Genomic DNA, 19325 nt, shown 5'->3' on the forward strand with positions numbered 1-19325 from the left:
TCGTAACATAAAGAGCAGAGTTTCTTGGGGTGGCTAAACATTAAAAACACTAGGAGAGCTTAAAAAATGTACATATAAATTATTGTGTTTCACCTTTTACTAAGTAGAATCCAAGGGGAGGGAAGCACTCAGAAATTTCAAAAACGCTCCAAATCTCCAGGAGGTTCAGACTCAGCGGTGAGCTGGGGGCGGCTTTGGAAGCAGTGCTGACAGCAGCACTCCTTGAACTTCAGAGGCCGTGCAGTTACCTCCAGTGTTAGACTGACCACTCTGATTCAGAAGGTTTGGGGTGTGGCTTGAGCTTCTGCTCCCAGGCGGTGCTGATCCTCAGACTGCCGAGCTGCCAGGGGTGGAGTGCCTTGTCTCTAGGTGTGTATCCACCTGCCTGCCATCCTTGTGGTTGTGTTGGGCCTAGGGATCAATCGCAGGGTGCACCTTCTGCCCCCAGGCCCTGCTCTCCTCCCTGCTGTCCCCCAAATCTCTCCTGGTGCCTGGGCTTGCTTCCACAAAGGGAGGGCTCAGCTGAGGGTTGGAGCCTCCCTCCTGGCACCCCCACCGCCCTGTGCAGGACCCGCAGCAGCAGGAAACGCAAGTGCATTAATCAGGATGAGTGTATCTGGGTAGCAGGCTTAGGGAGACAATCCTGTTTATTGTTGAGGACTAAGAAACAAAGTCTGGAGATGCTCTGTACAAGTGGCGATGAGCTACTAAAGAGGGGTGGGGTAGAGAGGAGACACAGTAACACACAGCATTATTCTAAGTGAGCACCAGCTCTTCATTCTAACACTGAACCAAGGAGAGACAGCCACCCTTTCCACTAAGGTTGCAGGAGAATGGAAACCTCACTCAATTTACTGTATCAGTTCCTACAGGGCAGGCTGAGCAAGAGGTTATTATTTTAAGCTGATGCAAGAAGCCACTCGTGGTCCATTGGGAGTCCCAATCGCAAGCAGAGTGGGTGCTGGAGGTGGTCCACGGGTGCTGATGGCGCTGGTCTTTAGGTCTTGGGCTTCTCCTGATTCTCAATGATAAGCTTGTCAGCCGAATACAGCTGGCCAATGTGGACCTGAAGGCAAAGAACAGACAGGTCAGGAACCAGGGGACTCCATAGCTGTGAAGGGTCAGAAAGAGTATTTCTTTTCTTTTCTTTTTTTTTTAAATATATTTTATTGATTTTTTACATAGAGGAAGGGAAAGGGATAGAGAGTTAGAAACATGGATCAGAGAGAAACATCCATCAGCTGCCTCCTGCACACCCCCTACTGGGGACGTGCCCGCAACCCAGGTACATGCCCTTGACCGGAATCGAACCCGGGACCCTTCAGTCCACAGGCGACGCTCTACCCACTGAGCCGAACCAGTTAGGGCAGAAAGAGTATTTCTAACATTTAAATGCAAATGTCTGCCTTCACAGGGCCCTTCTCTGCTGACCACCACACTGTGGGGCAAAGGGCAGTCACCAGACTTGCCTCTGTGCATTCCCTGCATACTGGAGCCAAGCCGGATGTACTGGCGAGCTCATGGCTGTGCAGTGCAGATAGAGACAGGGCAGGGTTCTTTCTTGTAAGTGAAAGGCTGGTCGCCTACAGCAGCAACAAATAAACGTGTTGGGTGAAAGAGCCATCAAACCCTCTAGGAGGCCTGGGAGGGCAGCCACAGCCCCTGATCTTTGGGTAGACAGGCAATGAACACCTACCATACTGGACACAGCACTTCGGTTAATGTGAAGACGTGATTCCTCCCTCAGAAGCTCTGCATTTAGGAGCAGAGGCAGACGAGGACGGAGATAGCGGCCCTATGAGCTCGTGGGTGCTGGCAGAGGGCAGCACGCAGGACTAGAGGAATGTGGGAGTAGGAGCTGGGACTCAGCCTGAGGGAGTTAGGGAGACTTCCCTGAGGAGATGGATCCTAAGCAAGGGCTCAGGAGTACAGTGGGAGCCAGAGGAGGGCAGGGAGCACATTCCAGACAGAGGGCATGGCCCCCACAGAGCAGCTGGTGTGAGGCACCTGATGCATTTTGGCTTATGGAGAATGTCAAAGACAGCACTGGCAGTGAGTGTGGATGGGGTGAGGTAGAGGAGAGAGTAAAAGGTAGGCTAGGGCCAGGCCATGGATGCCGACTCATTCTGAGGAAAATTTTTAAATGTTAAAACAGAAGATGGACTTAGATTTGTGGTTCAAAATCATTTTATCTCAGTGTGAAGGCAAGAGCCCAGCAAGAGTGCAGATGAGAGATAATCTGGCTTGAACTAAGGAGGTGATAGAGTATAGAGGGGAGCGGGCCAGAGAATTACTTGGGTGACATACAAAATGGGGACTCATCAATAGTAAGATCAAGAACGACGGGCATAGATATGGTAAGAATCACTACCCGCATTTTTTTGGTGAGGAGGGAAGGCTCAGAGAAGTCAATCCACAGAGGAACGAAGATTTGAAGCTGAACAGCGCCTTCTCCAAAATGCTGCTCCGCTACAGTCCCCAGACCCATGTCGCCGTAACACAGCTGTAGTAATCACACACCCTGATGAAGGGGTACCATAGCATACTGATTAAAATGTGAGGTAACCACACATGCAATCTGGGTCTGCCCAACATCCATCTCTCTTTTAAAATGTGTGTGTGCATGTGTGCGTATGTATACAAACACACAATATTTTAATTTGAAATCATAACTTGCTTTTACTAGTTAACTTTGAAGACTTTTTAATTGATTTTTAGAAAGACTGGAAGGGAGGGGGAGAGGCAGAGAGAAAGAAACACAGATGTGAGAGAGACACATCAATTGGTTGTTTCCCACACCAGGGCCGGGGATTGAGCTTGCAACAGAGGTACACGTCCTTGACTGGAATCAAACCCGGGACCCTTCAGTCCATGGGCCCACACTCTATCCACTGAGCCAAACTAGGGCCCCACTAACATAGTTTTAACATAGTATTTGTTTCTCAGAGTCCAACAGGAAAGGATGGAGCCTTTGGGGGATAAGTGCTCTCTTGCAGGAAATGCAGCTGTGATATGGTGACCTCGTCCCAATCAGCTCCACATGAAAGGCTCCAAAGAAAGTTGCAGAATGAAGATGAGGGGTGATCCAAGCTCAACTTTTAAGGAACTTTAAATAAAAACAACCCTTCAAATTTATAGTCTAGTTTGGCAGAAGTAGATTTTTTTAAGTTCCATTCAGATATGACACTTTTATGGCTGGTGGGGGGTGGGTGGGAGGAGAATGAATTCAGATCTTAATGTTAATGATGTTAAGAGGGCGTACAGATTAATATCTTTTCACCTCCCCCGGCTCTGTGGTCTGATAGTATAGCTGGTCCTCTGGTGGCCGCCCGCCCTCTGTGCACTAACTTTTCACTGACTGCCATGGGTCTTGTATCTTCAGTGTCTTTGCTCCACCAGGAGCTACTGTACCAGGGAAGACGCACTCAGTATCCATTGAGCAAAAGCCCACCACCCTTTGGGCCAGTGGTTGAAGCTTCTCTGGGTCCCCTCTGTCTCCTGAAAACACTTACTACACATCACCCATTCGACACTGGTTTGGCCTTGTATTGTCACCATCTGTGTGCCTGTCTCAGTTCCTCTGCACGGGCACCAGTGATGACGGGCAGTAGGAGAGACTGAGTTGCCCCACAGCATAGTTTAGGACTGTGCCAGGCATCTAGTTCTAGATCCTAGGTCAGTGATGGCGAACCTGTGACACGCGTGTCAGAGGTGACATGCGAACTCATTTTTTTTGGTGGATTTTTCTTTGTTAAATGGCATTTAAATATATAAAATAAATATCAAAAATATAAGTCTTTGTTTTACTATGGTTGCAAATATCAAAAAATTTCTATATGTGACACGGCACCAGAGTTAAGTTAGGGTTTTTCAAAATACTGACACGCCGAGCTCAAAAGGTTCGCCATCACTGTCCTAGGTCATACGTGATCATGAAGAGCTTGGTGGTGAGCTCCTAGTGGAAACATGGAAACGATAAAGGCAAGGCAATAAACATAGTGACAGGACATAGTTACTGTAACAATAATGTTCACCCATGGTAAGCTAAATCAAATGACTTAAATTAGGCCCAGCAGAAGAAGGTTGAAAGTTATAATCCAAGGTTATAAGGCAGCGGTTCTCAACCTGTGGGTCGCGACCCCTTTGGGCGTTGAACGACCCTTTCACAGGGGTCGCCTAAGACCATTGGAAAACACTTATATAATTACATATTGTTTTGTGATTAATCACTATGCTTTAATTATGTTCAATTTATAACAATGAAACTGGGGGTCACCACAACATGAGGAACTGTATTTAAGGGTCGCGGCATTAGGAAGGTTGAGAACCACTGTTAAGGGGTTAGCCTAGAGCGATTACAGAAGAGGCAAGGGAAAAATATTCAGTTCACAAAGGGCAGGAAATATCAAAATGTTACCTCAATGAGACCGAAAAAGATGAGGAGTAATGAGGCCTAAACGTTTGTGTAGCAGTTCTGTCGCATTTATTTGGGCTATAAAATGTGCCAGCACACATCAGGGGGCCAGCTGGGGATGGATGCCACAGTGCTAATGACAGAACATGTCACTTCTGAGCTGCAGGTGAAAGCAGCTGGTTGGCCAATGGCAGTGAGGAAGTGCAATTAGCAGCTTTAATTTACTAGTATAGTCCCTCCAGAATCCCATATTGGCTCGCACCAGAGTATTGCCATGCATAAACTGGTCATTAAAGCTGATCACACTTCCATAAGCTTTAGGAGCTGGCATTAGAGTCCAAGGAAAATACACAGATTACCCAACTGCAAGTAGATGGATGGCTGGATGGCCTAGAAACGCTTACGAGCTCTGAGACTCATTAGACAAACAGCCCGCTGGGGGAAGGAGGAGGGTCCAAAAAAATAATATTTCCTACAATGTTTCAGGTCTTCACTGCTTACGCATCTGAAGCACAGAGCTGCCTCCTAGCAACACACCTCAATCTGATTAAATTTAGGAGCTGGGCTCAATTGCCAGGGGTTGGGGCAGGGGGGCTCTGAAGTGGGGACTCTGCTACTTCCTGCCTATTTCACTGGGTTGTTATGAGAATCAAATGAGATATTGGACTTGAAGAAAACATAACAATTGTCCCACATATGTCCTAGGGTCTAAATACATTAAATATCTTTATGCTGTTGGGAGTATTACATAAGACTAGGACCACGCATGTAGTAAGGGCTCATTAAATGTTACTTATGTGCATGGCCCATCTACTGTCAGCCTGAATACCACAGGATCTCCGAGGCTCATCACCCTCCGCTGTAAGAGTCTATGATTTTGTAACTATTAAACCCACCCACACTTGGAGAAAGGGTGTGGGGAGTGTCTGAGACCATTACCTGGTTTTGAACTTGAGCTTCCTGATCTGGACTTGAGTCTGTTCTTTCTGAGGCTCTGCTCTGAGGGGCACAGCTTCCTGTCCAGGAAGGGCCCAGCAGAGTCTTGTGTGAGGAGGTGTCCTATATATTGAAAGTTATGGGGAGATGTGAACACCTGGCTTTGCTTGGGAAGTGCTAAGGGATAGAGTGCTCCTGCTCTCTTACCTTTCTGAGGGTGGGGAAACCACCCAGCAGGGATGATTCCTCATCTGATGGGGGCAGTGCCAAATCTGGCATTGCTATAATTATACTAGAAGCCCGGTGCACGGATTCATGCACGGGTGGGGTCCCTCAGCCTGGCCTGCACCCTCTAGCAATCTGGGACCCCTCAGGGGATATAGCAGTGTGCGAAGCAGCAGGTGGCTAGGGAGGAGCCTGAGCCAGGCTGGGTGCCACACCGCTCCCACTCATCCCAGCCCTGCTGTGCCACTGCTGCTCGGTAGTGCTGCCGTGGAGGCGGGAGAGGCTCCTGCTGCCACAGCTGGTGACCGTGAGCCAGGCTTCTGGCTGAACAGTGCTCCATCTGTGGGAGCCCACTGACCACCAGGGGGCAGCTCCTGCATTGAGCATCTGCCCCCTGGTGGTCAGTGTGCATCATAGTGACCGGTTGACTGGTCGTTTGGTCGCTTAGGCTTTTATATATATAGACTATTACTACTAAAAAATAATGATAATGATGATGAAAGTAACAGTAACCCTTAAATTGTATGCCAGACACTGTTCTAAGCATTTAATTAAATCAATTAAAAGCATTTAATTCTTTTAATCTCACAACAACTTTACAGGAAGATACCATTATCCTCATCAATCTACAGGCTTTTACATGCAAACTCCATCTTTGGTGTTTACTCTACATATTTGGAAAGAGTATAATTTCTCAGATGGACTTGCCCTTCCGTGTCACAAATAAGAGCCCACTGTCTCAGTGGATCACACTGAAAATATGAGACAAGACAGTCACAACAAAAACACACCTAGACATAACCTTAATAAGAAATGTGTATGATGTTTAGAAAAAAAAAAGATAAAACTTAGAAATATAAAGTAAGTTTGAATGGCCCTGGCAGGTTTGGCTTAATGGTTAGAGTGTCGGCCCTCGGACTGAAGAGTCATGGGTTCGATTCCGGTCAAGGGCACATACCTCAGTTGCAGGCTCGATCCCCGGCCCCAGTTAGGGCACGTGCGGGAGACAACCAATCGATGTGTCTCTCTCACATCGATGTTTCTTTCTCTCTGCCTCCCCCCCGCCCTTCCATTCTCTCTAAAAATCAATGGGAAAAAAATCCTTAGGTGAGGAAGAATAAAAAAAGTTTCAATGAAATCAGAAAATGCAATGTTCATGGAGAGACTAAATCATAAAAAATGTCAAATCTTTTGCCAAATTAATTGATGTTTAACACATGATAATAAAAATCCCAGTGGGACTTATTGAGAAAATGACTTTAATGTTTATTTGAATGAATACAAAGCCACTTTGAAAAGGAAAGTATTAAAGCATTTTTGAGATACAATTAAAACAGTGTGGCACTACCTCAAGGGAAGAGAAATGAATGGAATAGGAGAGTTAGAAGCCAGACCTCCAGGTACAGAAGTAGTTAACACACAGGGGTGTGAGGCTCAGCTTGAAGATGCTTCAGGAACTGGAGCACCTGTAAAGTCTCCTACGGATCTCTGTGTAGCTGACGTGTTCTGCTCCATAATGTATTTATGCTCACGTTAGTGTGGAAATGCTACCACAAGCTGTTGAGTAACCCTGGCCTTTCCATAAGATGCACTTTATTTATCCAGCTTTGAGTGCCTCCTTACAGCTGGCTGAAGAGGCAGATTTTTAAAAAAAATATGTTTTTATTGATTTCAGAGAGGAAGGGACAGGAGAGACAGAAACATCAATGTTGAGAGAGAATCATTGATCGGCTGCCTCCTATGCACCTCATACTGGGGATCGAGCCCACAACCTGGCATGTGCCCTGACTGGGAATCAAACCATGACCTCTTGGTTCTTAGGTGGACACTCAACCACTGAGCCACACTGGCTGGGCATGAAAAGGCTGGTTTTTAAGGTGTTAAACTTTCCTAAGACAACTATACTTGATAGGGGCTTTGAAGAACCCCTAATCCTGTGAGCCACCAATATAATGAATCTTTGATGGTAGGATTTCAGCTTTCAGTGACCTGTCAGGCCACATGTTCTGCCTGTTGCATGGGAGGTAAGCAGACTTCTTTTCTGACCCATAACCACGTCGACAGCTTTCCATGCCATCTGCAATCCACACCGCACTTCTCTCTGGCGAGACCCTTGGGTGGAGTTGCCGTTACAGCCTTGCCACAGTCAGGTCACCTACTATGACAAACATTTTCCAAGTAGACCAGTTTTATCATACTTTATGTGCCTAGTAATGTTTAAAGAAGCAAACTGAAATAGGGACACATGAAATTATATACACCCCCCCCCATTTAGCAATAACAGATTTTATAAAAACTAAACTTATAAGATCTTCCTCTAAAAGTAGCTCTCAATGTGCATGCCTTTTTTCTTCCTTGAATCCAGTAGCCTAAGTTGATTTAAAAGATGCTTACATAGAATGATCTTACTACTTTTAATTTTGACATTATTTTATGCCATAGAAGAATGCCTAGTGTGCAAACTAGATCTCTGAAAATTCTGTCAACAACTAAATGTGCATGGAGAGGAAGAAGGCCAGAGAACCCAGGGGTGGCAGGGATGGCAGCTTCCTCTCCCCTCACACACCCCATCTCTGCTCAACTCTGCAAGCCTTGAGTGTGAGACACTGGATGTTCCCAACGTGGGGGTGCTGGTGAGGAGCTGACCGTTCATTCCTCTGTGACATTAGGGCAGAGTGATGAGCAACTCCCACCTCTCCCCAAATCCCACCTGAAGTTAATAATCAATGTGTTTCATCATTGCTAGCAGAGACGAGAGGAGGCAGATGCATATGTATGTACCACACACCGGTGTCCATTCTTGTCCAGCGTCATTATTAACAAAGCCTTCTCTCTCAAGGGTCCTGGTTTGAAGAATAAATTATGTGGTTGCCCTAACGCTTCTCCACTGTTGTCAGATTTCTAGGCCATTCCGTTGTTTTCTGTTTTCTGCATGAAAAGATGTTCAATTAAAAAAAAAAAAAAAGCCCACCACGTGATGGCCTCTTTCTTTCATATTCCAGGCCATTGGAGTGAAGGAAATCAAAGCATTTTAATGGGTCCCAGAGAACTGTGGCTTCACATGAGCCTGAAGTCGTGGGCAGCCGGCAGGGGTTCCCATTCTACAAGCAGACTTCCTTTGTGAAGAGATACACATGTAGGGGGTGGTTCCGAACAAGCACTGGCCCAGGACCCCAGGGCCAGCTGTCCAGACCCCAGGAGTTCTCATCAGCGAGGTGAGGGTGGGCCATGCTGTCCCTTGCTCCTGATTGCGCCCTCAGTGAGAAAGAGCATTTAATCCAAGAGGTTCAGGCTGAACCTTCATCATTATTATTTTACAATTATTGTCAGTATTTTTTCTTTTGCAGTGGGTGAATATTAAAACAAAACAACACAACCAAGGTAAATATTTACCCACCAGGTGTTCTTTGGGTGCAGCTACAAGACCAGAGTGGGGAGGGAGGTGCCTTCATACCTTATAATGTCCCTCTAAGATGCCTCACTGTTAATGAAGGCCAAGGATCCCGTCTTCCTACCCTCTGCACCTGTTCCTTAGAGGTGCTGGGCATGGTGAGTGATCGCTACCTGCCGGTCCAGACCACTGCTCAGGGAAGGCGGACAGTTACACAACAGCAGACAGGTGCCGGCTGTCCTCCCACGGCACTCACACATTCTCCCTCCCCGTCCCGAGGGCTGGGTGCAGAGCTGGCCGTGAGTCCCCGGGGTGGGTTGTGAAGCATTGTATAACTAAGGCTCTGAGAGGCAGGAGCCCAGACACACCACACATCGCACTGGATGTCTGCAACACTGCACTCGGTCACCAAGCCCTTCTTGGAACTGGGCAGAACTCAGGACCCAAACATTACATCAGAATGACACCTGGCTCTTCTCCAGGGTGGTGGGAACAAGAGCCCAGGCAAAGTGCCAGATGTGCCACCAAATGTCAAGCTTTTGCACCGAGCTCAGGACTGCAGGTCACCAAAACCACAGCAGCAGGTCAGACCCGCATGGCTATCATTAGTTACCAGGGATTGCTATTACTGGGGGCTGCTGGACCAGCTAATGTCGGCCATATATTTATCACCTGCCCGGGGAATAGTGCTGACAAACTTTCTGAGAAGATCAGGCTGCTTTGTGCTATTTTTCCCCTTCCAGGACACCTTCGCTTCAGGAGACTTGCGGAATGACTATATGCCATTTGGTTTTGCTTTGTCTCCCTTGTTAGATGATGAATGACAGCAGTGCATGTGGTTAGTACGGAGCAGTCACCCACACTACCTTGTTTGATCTGACATGTTTTTTTTTTTTTGTGTGTGTGTGTGTGTGTGTGTGTGTGTGTGTGTGTGTTAATTTCAGAGAGGAAGGGAGAGGGAGAGAGAGAAAACATCAGTGATAAGAAAGAATCATTGATCGGCTGCCTCCTGCACACCATCTACTGGGGATCAAGCCTGCAACCCGGGCATGTGCCCTTGACTGGAATCGAACCTGGGACCATTCAGTCCACAGGCTGATGCTCTATCCACTGAGCCAAACCGGCTAGTGCTGATCTGACATGTTCTTGACTTTGTGGGCTTCCAGGTTTGGGGACAGCATCATTTTAGGTGTCTGTCACCACCACAGATTCACCATTTCCAGAGCAATGAACACAGCAGATCCAGAGTCAAGGTTATAGCACCGAATGGGCAACACTCAACACTGAAAGCAGCTTCCAGAGTACAGACCGGAAGCTGCAAGCCTAATTTTTTTTTTTTTTTTACCTTTAGGACTGTGCAATATGCTGATTTACTGGCCTCTTTTAAAAACTGTCCAGGATGAATTTTCGCTTTTGGTGTTAAAAAATCAGGAATGAGCAGCTGCCTCAGATGAAACAATGAGTATCTCCTCTCCCGCTGTGCTCACACCTCCTAGGCCCAGAAGTCTCTCTCCAACCACCACACACTCAACACTTTGTGGCCAATGCCACAGCTGGCGGCAGCTGCCTACCTCCACTTCATGGGCTGATGTCATCAAGAAATGGTGGGGAACAACCGAAACAGAAAAACAAACAGGAAGACACAGTCCACACATTCCCCTAAACTTGCCCTTTTTCAAGCCCCGTTTCACGTTCAGCATCTTTCTTTTGAACAGCTGCCTTGGATTCCTCTGCTCCCATCCCTGTGGGGACCAGGGACATTAGAACAGATGGTCAGCAACACCCTTACTTTCCCAGGGCTTGGGAGCCTTCTGGGGATGACAGTAAACCTTGGACAATGTTGGGGTCTGACATACCAACATCTCTGATTAAGTGGGCTCCCTCCTGTCTCCCCCCTGCAGAAGTCAGGTTGAAGAGCACCAAACGGCCATGAGAAAAAAACACCATGAACCAGACACCTGGTGCAGAGCACTCAGAAGCTATGCGGGACCAGCTCCACCCAGCACACACTCCCTACCCACACGAGCCCAGCGGCTCTGATCCCAGGAACCCTCTCTCTGAAAGAGCGGTTGTGGAAAGCGGGAGGGAACTGGGACAGCAACAGTCATCAGCAGTGATGGGCAGGAAGTGTGGGTAGTCGCTGGCCAGGACCTCTGCTTCGTATGACTCACCCCCGACCTATCCTAACCATGAAGCTTTAAGAAAGTCACCATCTGTCCCCGGACACCAAATTGGCAGGGCCTAGGAGACACTTAAGTATACCTGAACGGATGCATGGGGATTTTCAGAACTGTCTGGGGGAGGAGCCCACTGAAAACCAATGTCCCTGTTGGCCAGGGAATAGGGAAAGCTCATGCTCAGCCCTGTGTAGCAGACTTGTTAAAACGCTGGATGACTTCCACAGGTTGGTAAATGACTGATGCTCAGGGACCCTCCCTCTGTCACTCCTCCTCCCTCCTCCAGGATGCTGGGACCTCACACTTAGAGTCCCCTCTGCCCTTCCCCCGCAGGGGTCTGGCTTGGTGGTTGCTGTCCTGTTCTGGTTTGACCAGCTTTCACACCCAATGGTCACTGCCTATGCCAGACTGCTGGTTAAACATTCTGGCTATCGCCTGGGGGATAGGGAATTTGGAGAATAAATTTGGGCTATTACTGAAAAGGCATGCAATTCATAGGGGAGATGTAAAGACTGCTGAACAGGATGGCCTGCATTTTGCTCTAGGAAGTTATTCTGGATGAGGGAGAGAGGGAGGCCAGAGTGAGAGCCTGAAAACACAAGGGTCTGAAGAGACATTTGGCTGGGCTTTCTCTTTTGGCGCCAGCCCAGTGTGGCGGCTCCTTAGTATTCCTCAGCGCTCAGGGGTCAAGGACAGGGCAGGAAGCTTTCTCTCCTACCAAGCCCGCCTCCCTGGCTTACACAGCCTTACACAGCCTTAGCACTGTCCCCGAGTACCTTCCAATGGAATGCCCAGGAAGCAAAGATTCAATTGCGGAGGGGCTCTGACACCTCGAACAGAGGCACCAAAATCAGCGTCAGCACACCTGTTCTGTTCCGCAGCCGCTATGCTCACCAGTGTCCTCTACCACGTCAGTGACAGGACAGGCTTGCCACAGGTGGGTGCCACCCCAGGGATGAACTAAGCAGTCCCTACATACCTTGCTGAGGGAGTCAGCAATCAGGAAGTCACTCCCTGACACGGGAGAGACTCAGTCCTCTGAATCACAAGCTGCAGACGCTCTGCCAGAGAGCAGGGCAGGCTGCAGCAGTAGGTCTACGGGGCCCAGGACAGATTACCTGGGAGCCTGGTCCTGGACCGCCCTCCACTGCCCCATTCTGGTGCCCCGCTGGCTTCCTCAGGGAGGAGGTGGGTGGGAGGAGCTCCCTGCAGCTCCACCCCGACTCCCACCCTCAGGAAACGGACACAGTGGAAGATGTGATGTACAAATAACAGCTTTCCTCTAGACAGGGGCTATTTCTTTAAGTGCTCATTTTTAACTGCTAAGGGGAAAGCACAAGAAAATTCATCTTCCTTCCCCCAACTTTTGCCATGGCTGATTTTAAAAAGATCCTGTGACCATTCTGTTCTGTTAGGGCAACTGCAATCTAGCAAGATGGGCCTTTACTTCACTTTTATTTGCTTATATAAAATCATACTAAAGCCATTTTATTAAGACTAGGACAGCCTGGCTGGTGTTGCTCAGTGGTTGAGCGTGGAATCAGGGATCACCATTTCTAGTCAGGGCACATGCCCAGGCTGCAGGCTCAAATGCCAGTGGCGGATATGCAGGAGGCTACTGATCCATGTTCCTCTCTCTTCAATGTTTCTGTCTCTCTGTCCCTTTCCCTTCCTCTCTCTCTAAAGATCAATAACTAAGTGAATCTGAAATGTCTCTATTAAGAACACTGGAGAGGGGTTCTAGGAACTGGGAGAGCTGAATATACTACGCTTTCCCTCCACTAGCAAATCCAATCCCTCTGAATCTCTGAGAGGCACAAAGCTGCCAAGGCAAGCAGAGCAGCTGGTAGTGAGGAAGGTCTTGGGCTGGGGAGTGGGGTGCTGAGGGGAGAGTTCATGGGAGCTTTCTAGGAACCAAACAAGGTCTGTACACCAGCACTGGGGATTCTGGGATGAAGACTGGCGAAGGTCTGTGAACCCTGGGAGTCTGGCTGACACTGGCTTCTCCTAAGTGGGCTTTATTAGTCAAGGAGGGGCTAAAGAGCCGGCTGGTGCTCCCTGTTCCTGAAGCTGAGATTGCCTAAGGCAGCGGTTCTCAACCTGTGGGTGTGACCCCTTTGGGGGTCGAACGACCCTTTCACAGGAGTTGCCTAAGACCATCGGAAAACACATATATAATTACATATTGTTTTTGTGATTAATCACTATGCTTTAATTATGTTCAATTTGTAACAATGAAAATACATCCTGCATATCAGATATTTACATTACGATTCATAACAGTAGCAAAATTACAGTTATGAAGTAGCAACGAAAATAATTTTACGGTTGGGGGTCACCACAACACGAGGAACTGTATTAAAGGGTCGAGGCATTAGGAAGGTTGAGAACCACTATATATGTGTTTTCCGATGGTCTTAGGCGACCCCTATGAAAGGGTCGTTTGACCTGCAAAAGGGTCACACCCACAGGTTGAGAACCGCTTGCCTAAGGGAACCTGGGAGCAGGAAGACAGGCAGCTGCTGCCACTTCTATCCCATAGCCTCCCATGAATAGGGAACCCAGCCTTTCATCACTTATGAAATCACAGCCATTTAGGGCGCTCTAACAGCCAGACCTGAACCGCAGTGAGATGACAAAAATCACAGTGCACCTAAGGGAATCGAGAAGCCAGAGAGAATAATATTGACCCAAGTGGCTCCTATAAAATACCGCTGCTGGGAAAGGGGGACAAAAATAGTCACAATAAGAGCATTTAGAGAGGCTCAGGGGGACAGCTAACACAATGAGCATAGCTATGGAAGTTATACATGTAGAGAAATACAGCGTTTTGATCGGAAAAACAGGCATCCTTTTTCAAATAATAGTAAAACAAAGTATGCTTCTAATGGTAAGCACCAGGCTACAGAAGACAATCATCAAGGGCACAGAAAAGTAAAGTTCCCAAACTAATAAAGAGGGAAAAAAGGAATGAAGAGCTATGTGATAAAACCACCAAAAATAAAGAATGGAATAAGAAAAAGTAAACTATAATAAATAATAGAATGACATGGAAGCAATAAAACCAAGTCTATCGGCCATTCTATGAAATGTGAGTGGACTAACTAAGGTAGATAACAAACAAAACTCTAACAAAAGTGATAAAGACTGAAAATCAAGAGATAAATTAAGATATGCTAGGCACATTTTTGGGGAAAATACCAGTTTATATTAACACTAGACAAGGCAGAGTAGAGTCTAACAGCACTAAATTGAATAATGAGCAACATTTACAAAAAAGATACAGCAGTCATAAACTTGTAAGTGGTAAGACAGTAGCTAAGTATATAAAGCCTGAACTATTTGAAATGAAAGGAGAAATTGCTAAAAATAAAATTATAGTGGGGAACTTTGATATTTCTGTTTCAAAACTGAATAAAGCCAGTACATTTAAAAAGGTAAAGACATGGAGGATTTGCATAATACAATAAACTAAATACACACAGATGTATCTTAAAGGAAATATAACTTGCCCATAAAATATTTACAAACAATAAGCATTAAAAAAATTGGTCAAGGACTTGGCCAAAGAAAATATAAAAAAGTTTTCCATTTCTCAGGTTAATTTACTTAAAAAAAATCTTTTTATTGATTTCAGTGAGGAAGGGAGAGAGAGGGAGAGAGAGAGAGAGAGAGAGAGAGAGAGAGAGAGAGAGAGAGAGAGAGAGAGAGAGAAACATTAATGATGAGAGAGAATCATTGATCAGCTGCCTCCTGCATGTATATCTCCTACTGGGTGTCAAGCCTGCAACCAGGGCATGTGCCCTGACCGGGGGGAATCAAATCATGACCTCCTGGTTTATAGGTTGATGCTCAACCATTGAGCCATACCAGCCAGGCTAATTTAATTAAACTTTTTTTTTTTAAATTAGCTGCCATAGAATTGCCCATAGCTTTTGTTTAGAGCATACTCAATATGTAATCATTAAAAATTACATTGTAGAAAATATTTAATTACCTAAAAAATAATTGTTGAGTGGGGGGGGGGGAAGCAAGATATAAATCATAATTGAGAGGCAATCATTATTATGCCTTGACTTCAAAACTTTATCCGTGATTTATACCTTTATCTTCAACTAGTTATGACTCCTAATCTACAGATCAAGATTCATTAGCAGATTCTAACTTTTAGCCTAATTTAACCCCAAGCAAGTTTCCATGGTTATACCCAACTCTGTGGCTTTTAGGATACCCCATAGTGAAGAGAGAAGACATTTTTGCATCTTATTTCTGCCACTCTGGGATTAAGTTTGAGGATCACTTGCTTTACTAGTTAGCAATACGTATTTTGGAAAGTAACATTTACTGGACATGTGCCAGGCCTACATTCTTTATTTAGTTTCTCACTTAACTTTTACAAGTTACTCTATGTAATACTTAATACTTACACCCATCTTATGCATGAATAAATAGAATCAGAGAAATTTAGTAACCTGTCTACATTTCACAACTGGTAAATGAATTATGGAGCTGACATAATCCACTCTAAGTCTTCTGGCTCCAAAACCTACAACCCTTAAAAAAATATGTATATATCCGCATCTAAGCTTTATTACTTTATTAGAGTTAAACAAGTACATCAAAGGTCAGGGCATGAAAGCGAGGTACCAAGGCCAGCTCCTTGGTTGGAGATAAATCTAGAAAGTGGTTGGTGAAGGGAATTTAGGTCATAGCAAAATGTACCTTTTTACTATAGCACACTTCCTCTGAGAAAAGTGTTTGCTGCTCCTTCTAATTAACATCTTAAATGGAAACCCATGCCATTCCAACAGCAGATCCTGTGGTCACTTAGGCTGGGCTACAAAGGCTGAGAAAGACGGAGATGTGATGTCCAAGTTTAATTTGTAGTTCTGCTTCAGGCGCACGTCTTTTCAGAAATGAAAGTTCAGGGTATTAACTGTGTAACGCTGAGGAAAGAAAATCACAAGCCATCCACCTCTTGGATCACATAAAGAACTTAGCTTTGTGAAGCGCCATGGGGAGCAACAAGCCACCTGCCCAGTGTTTTTGTTTATTCAGATTTTGCCAGAAAAGGAAGTTGGCAGAAGCAGAGGAGAACTAGAAATCCCCTCTACATTTAACCTATTTGCAACTCTGCCAAAGCTGGAGCCAGCCTCAGCTGTGGCCTGATCCGAGCTCATGGGAAGGAATCTTGCTGAGGAAGTGGCAACTTCCTTCCTGAGGTAGGAGCGGCAAGCACTGTTGAGATTCCACAGGACTAATGGCAGCACAAGCCATCGCCGAATTAGAAACACGAGAGAAAGTTCGCTTCCTTCCCTGAGGACTCAGTAGAAGTTATTTGGCCTCTTGCCCCTAGGTTTTCTGGAAAAGTGGCCAGGAGAGAACCCGAGTCTGCTTTGGCAGGGTGCAAGCACACGCACATGTGCTGGGGAGCCTGAGGGCCACTCACTGCGAAGCTACCATTTCATGGGCTTTTTTACCGTTGGACACATCTAGATGGCAGTTAGAAAAGAGGCCCTTTTCTCTCATATTAAAAAACAACAACACAGGTCAGTGCAAGATGAACTTTTTCTTTGCAGCTTTTCCAAAATTTTATTTTCTACAAGAAGACACCATTTTGCATAACTCTGGGCAGCCAATTTCTGACAGCATCTGATTTCTGATAGAAGCTGAAGACATAGCTATTCCCTAGAACAAGTGAATAGACAGGGACAAATTTAAATATATCACACCATGCCCGACTGGCGTGGCTCAGTGGTTGAGCATTGACCTATGAACCAGGAGTCACAGTTTGCTTCCCCGTCAGGGCACATGCCCAGGCTGTGGGCTCAATCCCCAATGGGGGCATGCAGGAGGCAGCTGACCAATGATTCTCTTATCATTGATGTTTCTATCTCTCTCTCCCTCTTCCTTCCTCCTGAAATCAATAAAAATATATTAAATATATCACACTACAACCACCACCTATGAAGAAGGCTTGAAACCCAGCGTTGACAGTACACTAGCATCTCTTGGAGAGCTTAGAGCAGCGGTTCTCAACCTGTGGGTCGCGACCCCTTTGGCAGTCAAGCGATCCTTTCCCTTTCACAGGAGTTGCCTCAGACCATCCTGCATATCAGATATTTACATTACGATTCATAACAGTAGCAACATTACAGTTATGAAGTAGCAACGGAAATAATTTTATGGTTGGGTCACAACATGAGGAACTGTATTTAAAGGGCCAGAAGGTTGAGAACCACTGGATTAGAGTACTCTGATGCTTAAACCATTTCTAAGCGATTATGATTTACTTGGTCTAGGTCAGTGATGGCGAACTTATGACACGCGAACTCATTTTGGGTGACACACATCGACAAAAACTTGCATAATTCAAATATTTGTCTCTCGCAATGGCCAGAGTTGGGCATCACTCGAGTAATATTATTACTCATGTTACCCATGATCAATAATGCAATTCTAAAACCGGATGTAAACATGTACATCGGTGTTGCATAGCAAAGATACATAGTGAAAACATCCAAGATACATTGTTCCAATATTGACATTAATATAAAAAGGTTAAGAATTGCACTATAAAGAGATTAATCTTTACTCATGACATTTTGTTTTTACTCGAGTGACAAAATGCCCAATTCTGGAAACGGCCTCGTTACTGTCAACATGTGCCTCGGGTAAGCTTCCCGTGCGTTCGGGTGCATTCGGCAAACGGACGCACTTGATCGCCATGTTCGTTAGGAGACAGGAGTGGGAGGGTTAGAAGAGAAAGATATACAGTGCAACAGTGCTCGACGAGACATTCTGCATGTCGGATAATTGATTACAGCACCATATATTTGTTGGTTATACATACTATCTCTGAATTGTTTTGCACCAGGAGTCAGTGCAACAACACTGCAAAAAATTAATAGGTAAGAAAACTATCAACCTTTTATAAAAAACGCCGTGATTTATATTTATTTATTTTTGTAGCCTTGTGATGGAGAATCAAAAAAATAAAAAAAAAACGCCCTAGCTGGTTTGGCTCAGTGGATAGAGTGTCGGCCTGCGACTGAGGGGTCCCAGGTTCGATTCCAGTCAAAGGCATGTACCTTGGTTGGGGGCACATCCCCAGTGGGGAGTGTGCAGGAGGCAGCTGACCGATGTTTCTCTCTCATCCGATGTTCCTAACTCTCTATCCCTCTCCCTTCCTCTCTGTAAAAAATCAATAAAATATATTTAAAAAAAATTTTTAAAAAAGCAAAATTGAATGATAAAGGAAGTGGAAGTACCAGTAGCTGACCCTTTCAAGACATATGGACCGAGATGTACGGGATTGTCGACAGAAACAACAGATCATTGTGCATACTGTGTAATGAAATGGTAGTAAGCAGGACGTGGAATGTAAAGAGACATTTTGAAACTAATCATTGTCAGCTCTTGAAAAAAAGTATCGATGAAAGGAAGGAATACATTTCTAGGCAGCTACACCTCTATAAAAGTCAATCAAATTCCATCATTAAATTAGTAAGATGCTCTACAAATTTGACATCAGCAAGTTACTGTATTGCTCACTCCATAGCTCAGCATGGAAAAGCCCTCAGTGATGGAGAATTTATTAAGGAAACATTTCTAAGATGTGCACCAGCTCTATTTCACGATGTGAAAAATAAAGATGATATTGTTAAAAGAATTTCTGAGTTACCACTCAGTAGAAATACTATCAAAGACAGAATAATAGATCTTAACAAAAACGTACAACATCAATTAAAAAAAGACTTAAATAGTTGTAAATATTTTTTGATTTCTCTTGATGAAACTACTGATGTCACATCAAATGCTCGGTTGGCCATTAATGCTAGATATTCTGATGGGATCACAATGAGAGAAGAGTTGATAAAGTTAGAATCAGTGCCAATAAGTACATCAGGAAACGAAATATGTAAGGTTGTTATAAAAACATTCAGTGACCTAAACACTGATATCTCTAAAATTGTGTCAGTCACGACAGATGGGGCACCAAATATGGTGGGAAAATATGTGGGATTCCTGAAATTGTTTATGGAAGCTATTAGACATCCATTGTACCTTTTCATTGCATTATCCATCAGGAGGTATTGTGTGCCAAATCGGGATTCTCAGAATTGAATGATTTAATGTCAGTTGTAACAAAAATTGTGAATTTTATAGCTTCTCGACCCCT

General features: G+C 45.4%; 1 protein-coding gene across 1 annotated transcript in view; it reads right to left on the reverse strand.

Annotated features, from left to right (window-relative positions):
* Positions 1–629: 629 nt before the first annotated feature.
* The window catches only part of LYRM4 (LYR motif containing 4), a 144701-nt gene continuing 126005 nt past the window's right edge, over positions 630–19325 (reverse strand). The window contains exon 3 of the mRNA XM_059688524.1: positions 630–1066. Within this exon, the coding sequence (XP_059544507.1) occupies positions 998–1066 (69 nt within the window). The 3' untranslated portion in view covers positions 630–997. The remainder of the gene's footprint in view (positions 1067–19325) is intronic.

The sequence above is a fragment of the Myotis daubentonii genome, chromosome 3, assembly GCF_963259705.1.
Source record: "Myotis daubentonii chromosome 3, mMyoDau2.1, whole genome shotgun sequence".
In the NCBI taxonomy this organism is placed as follows: Eukaryota; Metazoa; Chordata; class Mammalia; order Chiroptera; family Vespertilionidae; genus Myotis; species Myotis daubentonii.